This window comes from Budorcas taxicolor, chromosome 10, assembly GCF_023091745.1.
Source record: "Budorcas taxicolor isolate Tak-1 chromosome 10, Takin1.1, whole genome shotgun sequence".
NCBI classification, from domain to species: Eukaryota; Metazoa; Chordata; class Mammalia; order Artiodactyla; family Bovidae; genus Budorcas; species Budorcas taxicolor.
The window spans coordinates 8,826,492-8,838,983 of record NC_068919.1 but is presented as its reverse complement, the minus strand read 5'-3'; the positions used below and the strand labels follow the sequence as shown (position 1 = coordinate 8,838,983).

The following is a 12,492-nucleotide window of genomic DNA, read 5'->3' as shown; positions in this document are numbered from 1 at the left end:
TGGAAATAATCACCTGTTACTGCAGTTCCCCTGCCCTTTGCAAATTAGCTTTGAGTACTGTGCTTTAAGTAGTCACAGTATTGCCCTGCTTATCAGTAAGAGACAGCAGTAAACCTTTGAGAAAATCAGTTAGAAAGCTTTTAAAACACCTTAAGTTGCCATTGGTGAGCTTTTCATGATTTGGATTTTCCAAATTACTGGATGCCAAATAGTTAGCAGTACTATTAGATCCTTATTTTATGAAACTCCTTTCACTAAGCCTTGCTTGATTTATAGACTGGCAGGGCTTTTAGGGACAGTTATTATATATTTGGAAATAAGCAAAAATAATCTTAGTATGATAAAATGGAAGGAGCCTTGGACTAGAAAACAGGACACCCATGCCCTTTTCAACAGTATGGTCTGTGATTCTGTGTATTAAGTTGCTACTTCTGGATTATTGAGTTTATAGTAATTTTATTTCATAAATAATCAACATTTTTTTAACAAGCTGTTTTCAGCACCTGTAATTCTCTGCTGTTCTCCCTTCCCCTGCTCTCCTCTCTCTTCTGCCTCTTTATCCTGTACACTGTTCCTCCCGTTTCTCCTCCTCTACCATCAATGCCCTGTCCTTGACCATGGAAAAATATAAAACATATTGGTAAAACCTATGTGGAGGGAAGATGTTGGCCAGAAATACTCCCCAAGTGGGAAGGTAAAGCAGATGAGAATATTTTCCCAATTAGCATATGTGTTATGAATTACTATATAAAAATTAACATATTTTATAAGGGAAAAGTTAACTTTAATAAACAAGTTTTGTGCCAACACATATGATAATTCTAAATCTAACACATGAATTCTTTAATTTTTGCTGACAAAAGTGATAATTATAACATATCTTACAGAAGTTGTGGTTATCCTAAAATCATTTCACTTGAAATGTGATGGAATATTGTATCTGATTATTCTAGTAATACAAGGAATTTTGTAAATGTGCTGATTGATTATAAACATACTATTTGAAGGACACTTTCTTAGCTGTTGACTGTTGGCTCATTTATTTGCTGCCAGGGAGTTCACCGAGGCTTCTTAAATTTACATTGAGGCAAAATGCCAATTTTGTATTTCATTTGAGCTAGCCATCTTGTAAATGGCAATGATGATTATCTTAAGGGCTCCCTGGTAAATAAGTTTGCCACAATAGTACAGATATTCAAAGAGCATTTTCTACCCCTAATAAATCAATAAAGCCTTCGAGAGATCTTACTGACTTCACAAAGTCGTTTTCACATGCAAGTGTGATGTAGCAAATTGTGTGAGCTTTGTTGTTACCATCCTCTTTGAAGAAATGACTAATATAAATCTGAAAATGTTTTTGATCTAATCTATTAAGAAAATAATTAACTTTTATATGTTTTTGAAGGGATCAGTGCTTTGATTGAAATACCTAAGAACTGTGTTGTGGCAGCAGTTGGCAAAGAACTGAGTGAGTATGAGTTTCTCCCCCTTCATTTCTTCTTTTTTTAAATTTTAAATTAGCCTTGTGTAAACATTTCGGAAAGACTAATTCGGGTTTTTATGTAAAGGACATCTTTCCCTGTCCCAGTCTTGGCCTCCTGGAATTATTGAAGTGATATGGAACCTGAGACATTTTCAAGATGTTAGGTCAGCTCTTGTACCACACTTGGTCTAGCATAGGCAAGTGGGCAAGGTAACCCCACTCCTCTGATGCTGGAGAGGGCCATTTACATCCTACAGTCCTCTCTGTTGATGACCCACACTCACTCAGCCAAAACTTTAGCTACATAAAACACCACCAACATTCTGAAAACCAAAAACGAGCTGGGTTTGGAAGAGGGTTATTATGGGAGTTGAGTAAGACAGGAGCTGTGGAAATCAGAGTGGGACCCATTTTCTCGGAGGGTGGAGTTTGCACCGCTTCCCTCAGAGGAGTGGGCTGGCAGAAGGAGGGAGAGCGAGAGGAGTGTGGTAAGCGCGCTGGCTGGTTATGAGCACGCCGTTTGAAGGCCAGTCTCTTACAGTCGGCTGCTGGCTCACTCATTTACTGCCAGGAGTCTGCAGTTAAAAAGAAACCAACCCTATTAGGCTCGTTACCTTACGGATAAAAATTGTGTGCTGAGAGGTGACGGAGTTGCTTTTTAAAATCTGCTTTTTTCTTGAAGAATTTGTCTAATGAAGCCCAGAGGGCATTTGATATTACTTGTGCTGCTACTTCTAGAGACCATTCTAGAGATTTACCGTGATCATCAGTTGGCATGTTTGCAAATGCCAGTGGGAAATGAGCTAATGGTTTACCAGTTTTCAGCTGCTATCTGCAGGCTCTGCTCCTTTGCAGTCAAGTTTTTCTTTCTTCAACTGAACTTTCCCTGTGTAGTCATGTCTGAGAAGTAATTTTTTAGACCCAATGCTTATGCTTTCTTTTCATAAGCAGCTTCTAAAGATAAAATTTAGTGTTTAAGTTTTTTTTCTTTTTTTCTTCCTTGCAGAAATTCAGTTTTCCCATTTTCTTTATTGTGCTGGAAAGATGCCTCGCTTTTCCCTGCTTTTTTCCTCTTGTTGCTAATCAATCACTTGTGTTTGCTGGTTTTACTCTCAGTGGTTCTCAAAATGTAGTGTGCATGAGGCTGACCTGAAGGACTTGTTAAGAACACAAAATACTGGGCCTTACTCCCAGAGCTTCTAGTTTACTGGTTCTGGAGTGGGGCCTGAGCGTCTGCATTCTAACATGCACTGGGAGTGCTGAGGTGGTTCTGGGGCCATTCTTTGAGGGCGGCTGCTCTAAATATTTTGATCCACTTCTTTCCATCTCAGTAGTGTTGGCTCTGTTCAGGTCCTCTTCTCCTCTTTTGCCTGGTTGGTCTGGTGCGATAGTCTCCTGACTTATTTTCATTCCTCTACTTTATTTTTTTGAATGTGTACTTAACAATGCTTAAACTATATTTTAGCCATTGCCATTGTCTGGAGAACACATTGAAAGTATAAATATTTACGAAAGATTATTGTATTCAGATAATGATGAAGTATTAGTAAGATGTCTAAATATATGTAATGTGGAGTGTCCAAAGGGCTTCCCAGGTGGCTCAGTGGTAAAGAATCCGCCTGCCAATGCATGACATGCAGGAGGCCCAGGCTGGATCCCTGGGTCAGAAAGATCCCCTATGGAAGAAAATGGCAATCCATACCAGTATACCTGCCCGGAGAACCCCACAGACAGAGGAGGGTCACAAAAGAGTCAGAGATGATTGAGCAGGCATGCCCAGAGTGTCCAAATATAATCCCCCATGATAGAGTTAGTAGCAAGTAAAATAAAATCTCTTTTAAGTATATGCCTATTCAGCGTGCCTGCATGCTGAGTCGTGTCCAACACTTTGCAACCCCCCTGGACTGTAGCCCGCCAGGCTCCTCCGTCCATGGTCCATAACGGCTCTCCAGGCAAGAATACTGGAGCTGGCTGCCACGTCCCTTTTCAGGGGGTTTCCCTGACCCAGAGATTGAACCTGCACCTCCTGTGACTCCTGTGTTGCAGGTGGATTCCCTCCCTGCTGAGCCATCAGGGAAGCCCTTACCTTTCTAATTTATGTGACTGTTTGCATATATTTCAGATACTTGCACATTGTTGCGCAAATACTGTGACTGTTTGAATCCATATCAAAATTTGGATACCGGTGAAATTAATTCACCATGATATAGCCTGCTTGGTTGGCTGGTTAGGTATGGCCATTCCCTTCTCTGTTTTGGTGCTTCTAAACAATGTTTTCAATGAAAACATTAAAAACTCCAAACTGGAAACAAAATAAGCTATCATTTACCACCCTCATTTTGTAAAAATAACTTTAACAACAAAATACGAAGAACATGACCTCAGGAAAAAAGTATAGGGCTTTAAATTGAATACATTTAGATTTATTAAAAAAAAAAAAAACTTATGTGGCCTTATTTTTTCTCCCATTTTTGCTCCAGATGAATGAAGTCTTTGCCCTAAGGATGAATGTAATCATGCCTACACGATGAAGTCCAGGCCTTTCAGCATATCAGATCATGCCTTCCATGATCTCCCCCTGCTTCCCTTGAGTCTTGTCTCACTGGTGGCTAATTTGCATTTCCTGGAATCCCCCAGCCTGAGGTGGTTCTCACCACCTTGCTTTCTCTTGTCACCCATATTGGACTTGACCGCATAATTCATTGTCCTCTTTAATCTGGCTCATCACTACTTCCTCTTTAAGAGCGCAGCTCTAGTATTTCTTTTTTCAAGGATGAAGCCTTGCTTACCTTATGCCTCCCCTCCCGGAGGTTTTACCTGTGCGTTTTTGTAATCTCATGTCTCCCGTTTAACTTACTACTCTAAAACCTTATGTTTGCTTTTTGGTCTCTCTTTGCCCCGCCCCTTCAGAGTATTAGTGCCTTGGTGACTGAAATGTTCTTCTTCATCTTTCTCCTAACAGATAAAGAGATTTTTATCAAGCACAATGAATTTTTAGTGAATTCATTGAAATAGTAATAAACACTGATGCCTCAACAGAAATTAGAATATCATCTAAAAAAGGGAAGAAATTAAAGTTGGTTTTATTCAAAATAATCTATAAAAAATACAAATATTCTTAAAAATGAGGGTTTCCATTTTACTTAGCCTCAAAATAGGGCTTCCCGTGTGGTTCAGACGCTAAGGAATCCTCCTGCAATGTGGGACACTTGGGTTCTATTCCTGGGTTGGGAAGATCCCCTGAAAAAGGGAACGCCTACCCACTCCAGTATTCTGGCCTGGAGAATTCCATGGACAGAGGATCCTGGCGGGCTACAGTCCATGGGGTTTCAAAGAGTTGTACACCACTGAGTGACTTTAACTTTTTCATAAAGTAAATACGTAGTGCCATTTTCCTTATGGAAAATAAGTTTTATTCCTCTAAATGTACTATCTTTTCTAAGACAAGTTTGTGCCCCTGTCCTTGGTTTTAAGTGTTCCATACCAATTTCTCTTTTTCTAATGTGAATCTTCTCAACAGGAAATAAAATTTCTGTGTGTACTGCCTTTAGTTACTTTGAGGCTTTTATTAGCTGGGCAGGACTATCATCACTCTGAATACTTACCCTGGTTCAAAAGTTCAAGATTTTTCTGTTAACCCTTTTTTAGAATTGACTGTTGCTTTTATCTTCTAATTCATGTTTATTTCCTTGAAGTTATTACATATGTGACCCTTGCAATACTTGACTATAGAGACTATATTTATGAACCTAACAGTCTCACATTGTCTTTAGCACTTTGTAGTTTCCTGGTCACTGTTTCGGTTTGTTCTCCCTGTTAGTTGGATTAAACAGTACAGTGCCTGCTTGTTATTCTGTAATCTCAGCATCATTTGGTAGTATTCCAACTAAAGGAGAATTTTCACTCTACTTTGCTAGGTATCGGAAAGAGTCCCCTTTCTGATAGACAACCACAGTTTCTAAGACCTCCATCTGACAGCCACAGTGTCAATGGCTATCAGTATGAAATAACCTTTGTAGAGGTTTGTCATTTGGTAAAATGTGCCCAGAGACATAGAAGGAAATGTGGTGTGACCTGTTTTCCAGAGAGAAGTGTGAGAAAGAAGAGAAACGTAGTAATAAGCCATCACTTGGGAGGAACATGACCTCTGAGATACTAGTTTTTCTAAATTGTGAGCCGCCACAGCACTTGGTGCTGGGGCCTACTATAGCACCGACTACATTGATTCTGAGCTTGTTAATAAGTCTCACTCCCAGTCTCGATGAGTATTTCAGGGCAGTAACTGGAACCTAGTCACATATAGTATCTAAGTTCCTGGAGCATCATAATAAGTGTTCAGTAAATGTTTGTTTATCGACTCTTTCCAGTTGATTTGATTTTGAGTTTTCTATACTGATTAATGTTAGGATTAATACAAGTTTATATAAAACTGTTTGTTAAACTCAGTTGAATAAAGCAACACTATAGTCCAAAAGAACTGTATAACACACAAAAATTATAAGGCATATCTTCTCAGAGAATTTGTAATTTAATGGTGTAAGCTTAGATATCAAGAAAAGTAAATAAATAACAGCTGCTGAAGTCTCCACCGATTTGAAGTTAAGCACAAATTTATAGCTTATTTTGCAGCAGTATTTACTAGCCTGGCATGAGGAGAGAAGGCTAATGGTTGGGGGTGATTCAGGGATCCGGACCAGTGCTGGCTAAGGAGACAATAAGGTGGGAGAGCTGCTCATGCACTGAAGGCTTAGGGAGGATGGGCCTGCATGGTGAGTGGGGGTTTAGAAGAGTTTTAATAAAGGAACAGAGTTCTGAGGTTCCACTTGGGATTTTAGTAGATCATTGCAAACATCTCAAGGATTTGAAAGAAAGAAAGTATGAACAAGACTGTCTTTGGAGATGGGTTTTTTCAGTATTTTAGGTATTTGTCACTTAGTGAAATATTAGTTTTTTGAGCAGAAATGGAACTTTATCTTCTTTGACCATTTCAGTAAAATTATATCGGTCTTTTCATTTAGTAATTTTCAGGTTGGTAGCAGCCACAGAGGGATCACCAGGATGGGATATTCTTGAAGTTAAGCGCCTCCTTGATCACCAAGATAATATTCTCTCACTGGCTAATGTCAATGGTAAGCTCATTGTGTCCATGTGTATATTATGTAAAATTTTTTACTTGTTAACCTGTTTTGAACTTTAGTCTTGTCTTGTCGTAGGATTCTAGAATTACCATCATGAAAATGATGCTATTAATAAGGAGAGAGTGGCAGTCTTATTTTCTGAGGTTTAAACCAGTAGAATTCTTCAAGTCTCATAGATTCGTAGGTCTTAGATTTAGGCTCGGGGGAAGGATGGAGTTGGGCAGAGGAAAGGGGTGATGGAGGAGACAGCCTACTTACCTCAGCGGTTACCTGGCAGCTGTGGGATGATTGTCGTAGGCTATCAGTACTAATGCTTGGTAGCATTTTGGCTTTGGGGGCAAATGGTTCTGGCTCTTTTCTCTTTTGAAGGTCACACAGGACAAAATTATATACCACTCTATTTACAGTAGAATGAGCTGGATTCAGTCCATCATTGAAGAACCAGAGAATAACACCAAACTAAAGGTCTGCAGAAATGGATCATACCTGCCCTTCCTCATGGCTGTGTGTTTGGTTTGCCAGACTTTGTATTTGGCTTTATCATGATTTTAATGAGTATCTCCTGTGAGGCGAACCTGACATCAGATGACAGGATAGGATCACAGACCACAAATCCTGGGATTTAGTTACTTCAAATAAACTGATAGCTTATATCATCAGAGCTCTCCTGGGTGGTCTGGGCTCTGAGGTCAGATGCGAGGGCTCTTGGGTGGCTGCAGTTTGATAGTCTGGAGGAGTCTGTAAGAGGGTCCTGTAAGGATGCTGTGAATATGTTGTAGGGGAGGGCACTGCACCCCCTGACCTAGGCTGGCTCTTTCTGAGCAATGCTTTGAAGAGACATGAGGTGAAGGGAAAGGGCCACAAACAGTACTAAGTGTAGTCTCCATCTGTAGGCCGTTCAGTCACATTTTCAATTACATCAGGGAGAATGGCCCTCCCAACTCCAGAAACTTCCTCTCTAATAGCTTGTTCAACCCAGCTGCAAGTCTTTCTGAGGACTAGATTATCTGTATGATAGAAATAACAATGTGAGGAGCACCCCTTTTGTCTTTTTCAGGGGACTCTTTTTCCTTTAGCCATGGTGGCAGCCCAGAAGGCAAGTTCTTCTCTGGAAGTCCCTCTGACACTGAGCCAGCAGCCCCAAGGCTGGAGCTGTTGAGAAGAGCACAGCAGTGTCCTGGCCGTTACAGTGGTCATACCTAGTTGTCCCGTTTTAGCAGGGAAGTATTGGGACCAGGACCTGGCCTATTTCCATAATGAAGTTGAGGAGATGTTACTGAGGGAGCCTCAGCTTCATAGCACTTCTCTGTACACCTCTGTATCTACAGAGATACTCAGAACAGTTTGATTAAGAGTGCTCTTGTCAAGTCTTTCTTTGCCAACATCTTAAGGAAAGGAAAAGGGAAAGCTAAGGCAAAAAATAAGTTGTTAATGGAAATTACAGAAAACCCCTAGTACTTTTTACTTCACGAATTCCATGACTATAAAATTACACTACAGAATGCTAGCAAGCCAAAAGCATATTTAGGAATCATATATGGATGAGTAGTCTGGCAACACTGGAGAATGATACTGTGGCGGTCTCTCATGATGGGTGTGCCTGCCATGCTGCAGATTTACCACCCTGAAATGATTATGTTGTACGGTCCCCAGCTCCACCCTCAGCCCTGCTGCTTTATCCCCACCAATTACCAGTCAAGATGTGGCCAGTTACTGAGTTTATAACTCACAGGGAAAGCACACGTTCAGTGAGTTGGCGCTAGGACAACCTTAGCAGAACGTTTGTTTGTAGCAGAACTCCCACAAATGCGGATAATGAATACCGGGTTTGCCCAAGAGCTCTGAATGCCTCTGCAGAGATTGTCTAAGACCAACATACAAGGTAACCTTGCTTAACTCTTCTGGCAGATGGCTCTAGGTGCTGCTGCTTTATTTTATTCCTTTTCTTGTTTTATACTGACAGCATGATATGGTAGTATTAGTACTTCTGAGGGATGGGTAGACAGGTTTCATGTGAGATTTTCATACTAAGTGACTTCTGATACTTGCCTAAGGATCAAAGTCCATCCTCATACAATACATCATTGAGGCTGTTTGGTGTGAAACATTTTGAATGACCAGTTTGGGATAATTTACACATCAATAAACTGCACCGACTCAGGTCAGTGTCAGCATTTCGTTTCTAGTGAAAAATTGTAAGTGGGCTCAAGTACTTTGCTTCTATTGCTTAGATGAATTACAGACACTTGGAGGAGATCAGAGCAGGCAGCTGTGTGGTCTCAGAAGGTTAGCTCCGGTATGATGACACGTGCAGAGCTGGAGTCAAGAAGAATCTTCACTTGTTAAAGTCTCTGCTTCTTCTGTAGTTTGAGTGAGATTGAAAAGAGGAGAGAAGGGGATGAAAAAGAAGGCCATGGAAAGATTACTGCCATCTTAACTTTCCCACTAGTAGACCTACAAGCCTCTTTTCTCTCCACAGATGAGAAATTAACTTAATTCTTCACAGATTGAATTCCAGAGAGTCTGTTAATAAACTATGGAAACTGGACTTGGAACCAAGGAAAAATGCTATTTACCTGTATGATTGCTGATAATTCTTTATTTTGAAGAGATTGTTCGTCTAGTTATTAGAGATCTCCGTCCTGGTATATTTGATAAATGAGATAATTAAATCATAATTGCTCATCCATGTATTCCTAAATTACAAGTAACTGGATGTTTTAATACTGTTAATATGAAATAATACCAGGGGCTCAAAATAATACCAGGGACTCAAAAGATAACATTCAGTGTCTTTAAAATGGCTACATATTTATTATTTAATTTTATTTCTACGATCATCTTCATTTAATGCTTAAGAAATCCAAGATAGAAAAAGATTAAATGACTTTCTGAAGGCCAGCTACATGGCTAGTAACAGCCTGAGTCAAAATTAAAACTTGAGTTTCTAGACTCACAGTGCGCTATTCTGCTCCACCTTCCACCTTTTCAGTCTTAGCAGTTGTACATTTTCCTTAAATGTAGAATCTGTGAAGTGCCTTAGTCCACTAATCTCATTTTCATTAAACATTTTAAAAACTTGTTATTGTGCAAATAATACATAGTCATAATAGAAAAATGAGGAAACATTAAAAATGTAAAAATGAAAATGAACATCATTCATATAGTATTAAGTACGGGTCCATGTCCTTCTAGGTGTTTTTGTGGGCATGTATACATATGGTGTGCTTTTTGTAACAGCATTGTTGTTGCTAAGTCACTTCAGTCGTGTCCGACTCTGTGTGACCCCATAGACTATATTTCTGTATTAACATAACATACGTTTACAACTTAGTTTTTGATAACAGCATTACTGTTTCATGGATGTCTTATTTATTTATTCAGTCCTCAATTGGTTTCAGATATCTTTAGATAGTCATTAGATAGATCATGTGTGTGTGATGAAGTTCCCGTAAAAATTCCAGCAGTGTGGGGTTCAGAGAGCTTCTGGGTTGCTGAGCACGAGTGGCCTGCCTGGAGAGGGCCTGGGTGCTCTGAGACGCCTCCCACACCCCTTGCCCTGTGTGTCTCCTCCCTCTGGAGGTTCATCTGTTTTTCGGCATACCCTGTATGATAAAGTGGTGAACAGCAGGTAGATTGTTTTCCTGAGTTTTGTGCGCTGTTCTAGCATGTTAACTGAACCTGAGGAGGGGATGTGGGACTCTTCAGCTTACAGCCAGTTAGAAACACAGGTAACAGCCTGGATTTGCAATTAGCATCTGAAGTGAGAGAAGTCCTGCAGGACTGAGTCCTTAACCTGTGGGAACTGACATTATTCCCAGGTAGATATGGCCAAAGCTGAGTTAAATTGTAGGGGTATTCGGCTGGTGTCGCATAATTGCCTGCTGTGGGGAAACCCCCACACATCTGCTGTCAGGCATGTTGTGGGTGTGGGAGTACAGGAGAAAGAGAAGTGTGACTTTTTCTTAACTGTATATGATCCAAGGTAAAATCCTTTTGTCTTTGTTCCCCAAATACTTAACCAAGTATTCCAGCATGGCTTATTTCTTTCTTCATTGAATTGAAAAGCAGTTACTGTCATTTGCTAAATGTGTAAGTAAATTTGAGTCTATTTCCAGTTGGTTCTGTTAATCTTCCTGCTTGGCTTGTCGAGTTACCTCCCTGTTGTTAATACTGTGATTTTATAGAGCAACACTACTGGGCAGTTCCTTCATTTTTACTGTAGCCTAGGTAAATGATCAATAAAGAGACATATGAACTCTGCCTAGATGTGAGTTTTGTATCTGGCTCCCATGTTGGGGAACTCATCGTCTGGGACACCCTGGGCTGGACCGTGCAGGCCTGCGAACGCAACTTCTGGGACCCATCTCCACAGCTGGATGCTCAGCGGGAAATAAAACTCTGTCAAAAGCCAAATGATGTTTCTATTCATCATCTCACATGGGATGAAGAGGTAAAAAAAGTTGAGAAAATTTTCTGTAATCTTAACATCTTTTACTAAACTCAGTTTCTAATTGGGAAAATTTAATCTCATGATATAGAAAGGTGTCATTCCTTGCATCCAAGTTGTGCTTTAAAATGTTTTGATGTATTTCGAAGATTACATCATTTGCTTTAAAAAAAGCATTTTAATCTTTTACCACCTCCTTGCCTCTTATCTTTGAGGCAAGAAGGTGATTAAATGGCCACAGATTTTAGAACCCATTGAAGTTTTGAGCTGTATTAAGTATTCTCATAGGATCTGAGGATAATGCTTAAAATTGTTTTAAGGAACACTTTGAGAAAGAATCCTTTTGAAGATTCCGGTGCATTTCCTGGAGAAATAAAGGGAATTAAAAACTTCAGGAATGCCTTTCTTTTAGTCTTCTAGCATCCTGGGGCAAGGTGATTGTGTGACAATTACAGATTTCAGTCCTCAGGCCAGTTACTCTTGAAGCACTTTACATCTTTTTTTGCAGTAAGAGATTAGTACCAATGGATTTCTGAATCTTGGCTCTGATCTGAACATCTCTTCTTTAAGCTTTAGGAGCTTAGAAAATATGTTTAAAATGGGGTTATTTTTCTAAATCTAATCACAAGAAATGTTTGAGTTGTAAGCTTTGAGGAAAGGGGTTGGAGGAGGCTGTTACCTCACTTTATTTTGTGCCTGCCTATACTGTTTAAATCTTACAATTGTATGTTTTTTAATTTTTATTTTAAAAATGAATAATAGTATTCTAGATGGAGAGAGTGTGGTCCACTATTTTTTTTTTTTTTTTGCTTTCTTTGAATCTCTCTTACTTTAAAAACCAAACCAAAATAGAGTAAGAATAGATAAAGAACATTGTTCTACCTAAAGATTAAGTTTCTTTATATTCTAACTTTACTTTCGGGGAAAAAAGAGTAAATATATATATGATAAAAACAATAGTCTCAGTCAAGATAAAAACTAGATTTCTAAGAGTTGTAGCCCTAAAAATTATATTTTTAATTTGATACCTTTTTCTCATTGTTGTAATTTACAACAATGTTGTAAATTAGTGCTTAAAGTTTTTTCATTTTGCATTCTCTTTAATCTTAAATTTTCGATTGATGTTTATTAAATGCTTAATAAAGCATTACTCAGTTTTCCCTCATTTTCTTTCTTTATAAGAGTTTGTCTTCTTTTCTACAAGGGGGTCAGTTATTGTTGATAACAAGTGATTGATAGAGTGATTCTGTTGAGTAAATACTGCCCCAAAGCTTATTCATTCTCTAGTTGTATTGATAATTTTGTGGGTTTTGATAAAGCATTTGAACTCTACACAGATTTCTTGGTCCATATAAACTAGTTTCTGGGGTTTCTTTGCATTGAATGTTTCCCAGGGCTCCCGATTTTAGCAAGCTGGCCAG

General features: G+C 39.2%; 1 protein-coding gene across 1 annotated transcript in view; it reads left to right on the top strand.

Moving 5' to 3' along the window:
- WDR41 (WD repeat domain 41) overlaps positions 1–12,492 on the top strand; it is a 47,019-nt gene that overhangs the window by 27,707 nt on the left and 6,820 nt on the right. The window contains exons 8-10 of the mRNA XM_052646903.1: positions 1,406–1,468; positions 6,502–6,612; positions 10,890–11,074. Of these exons, the coding sequence (XP_052502863.1) occupies positions 1,406–1,468; positions 6,502–6,612; positions 10,890–11,074 (359 nt within the window). The remainder of the gene's footprint in view (positions 1–1,405; positions 1,469–6,501; positions 6,613–10,889; positions 11,075–12,492) is intronic.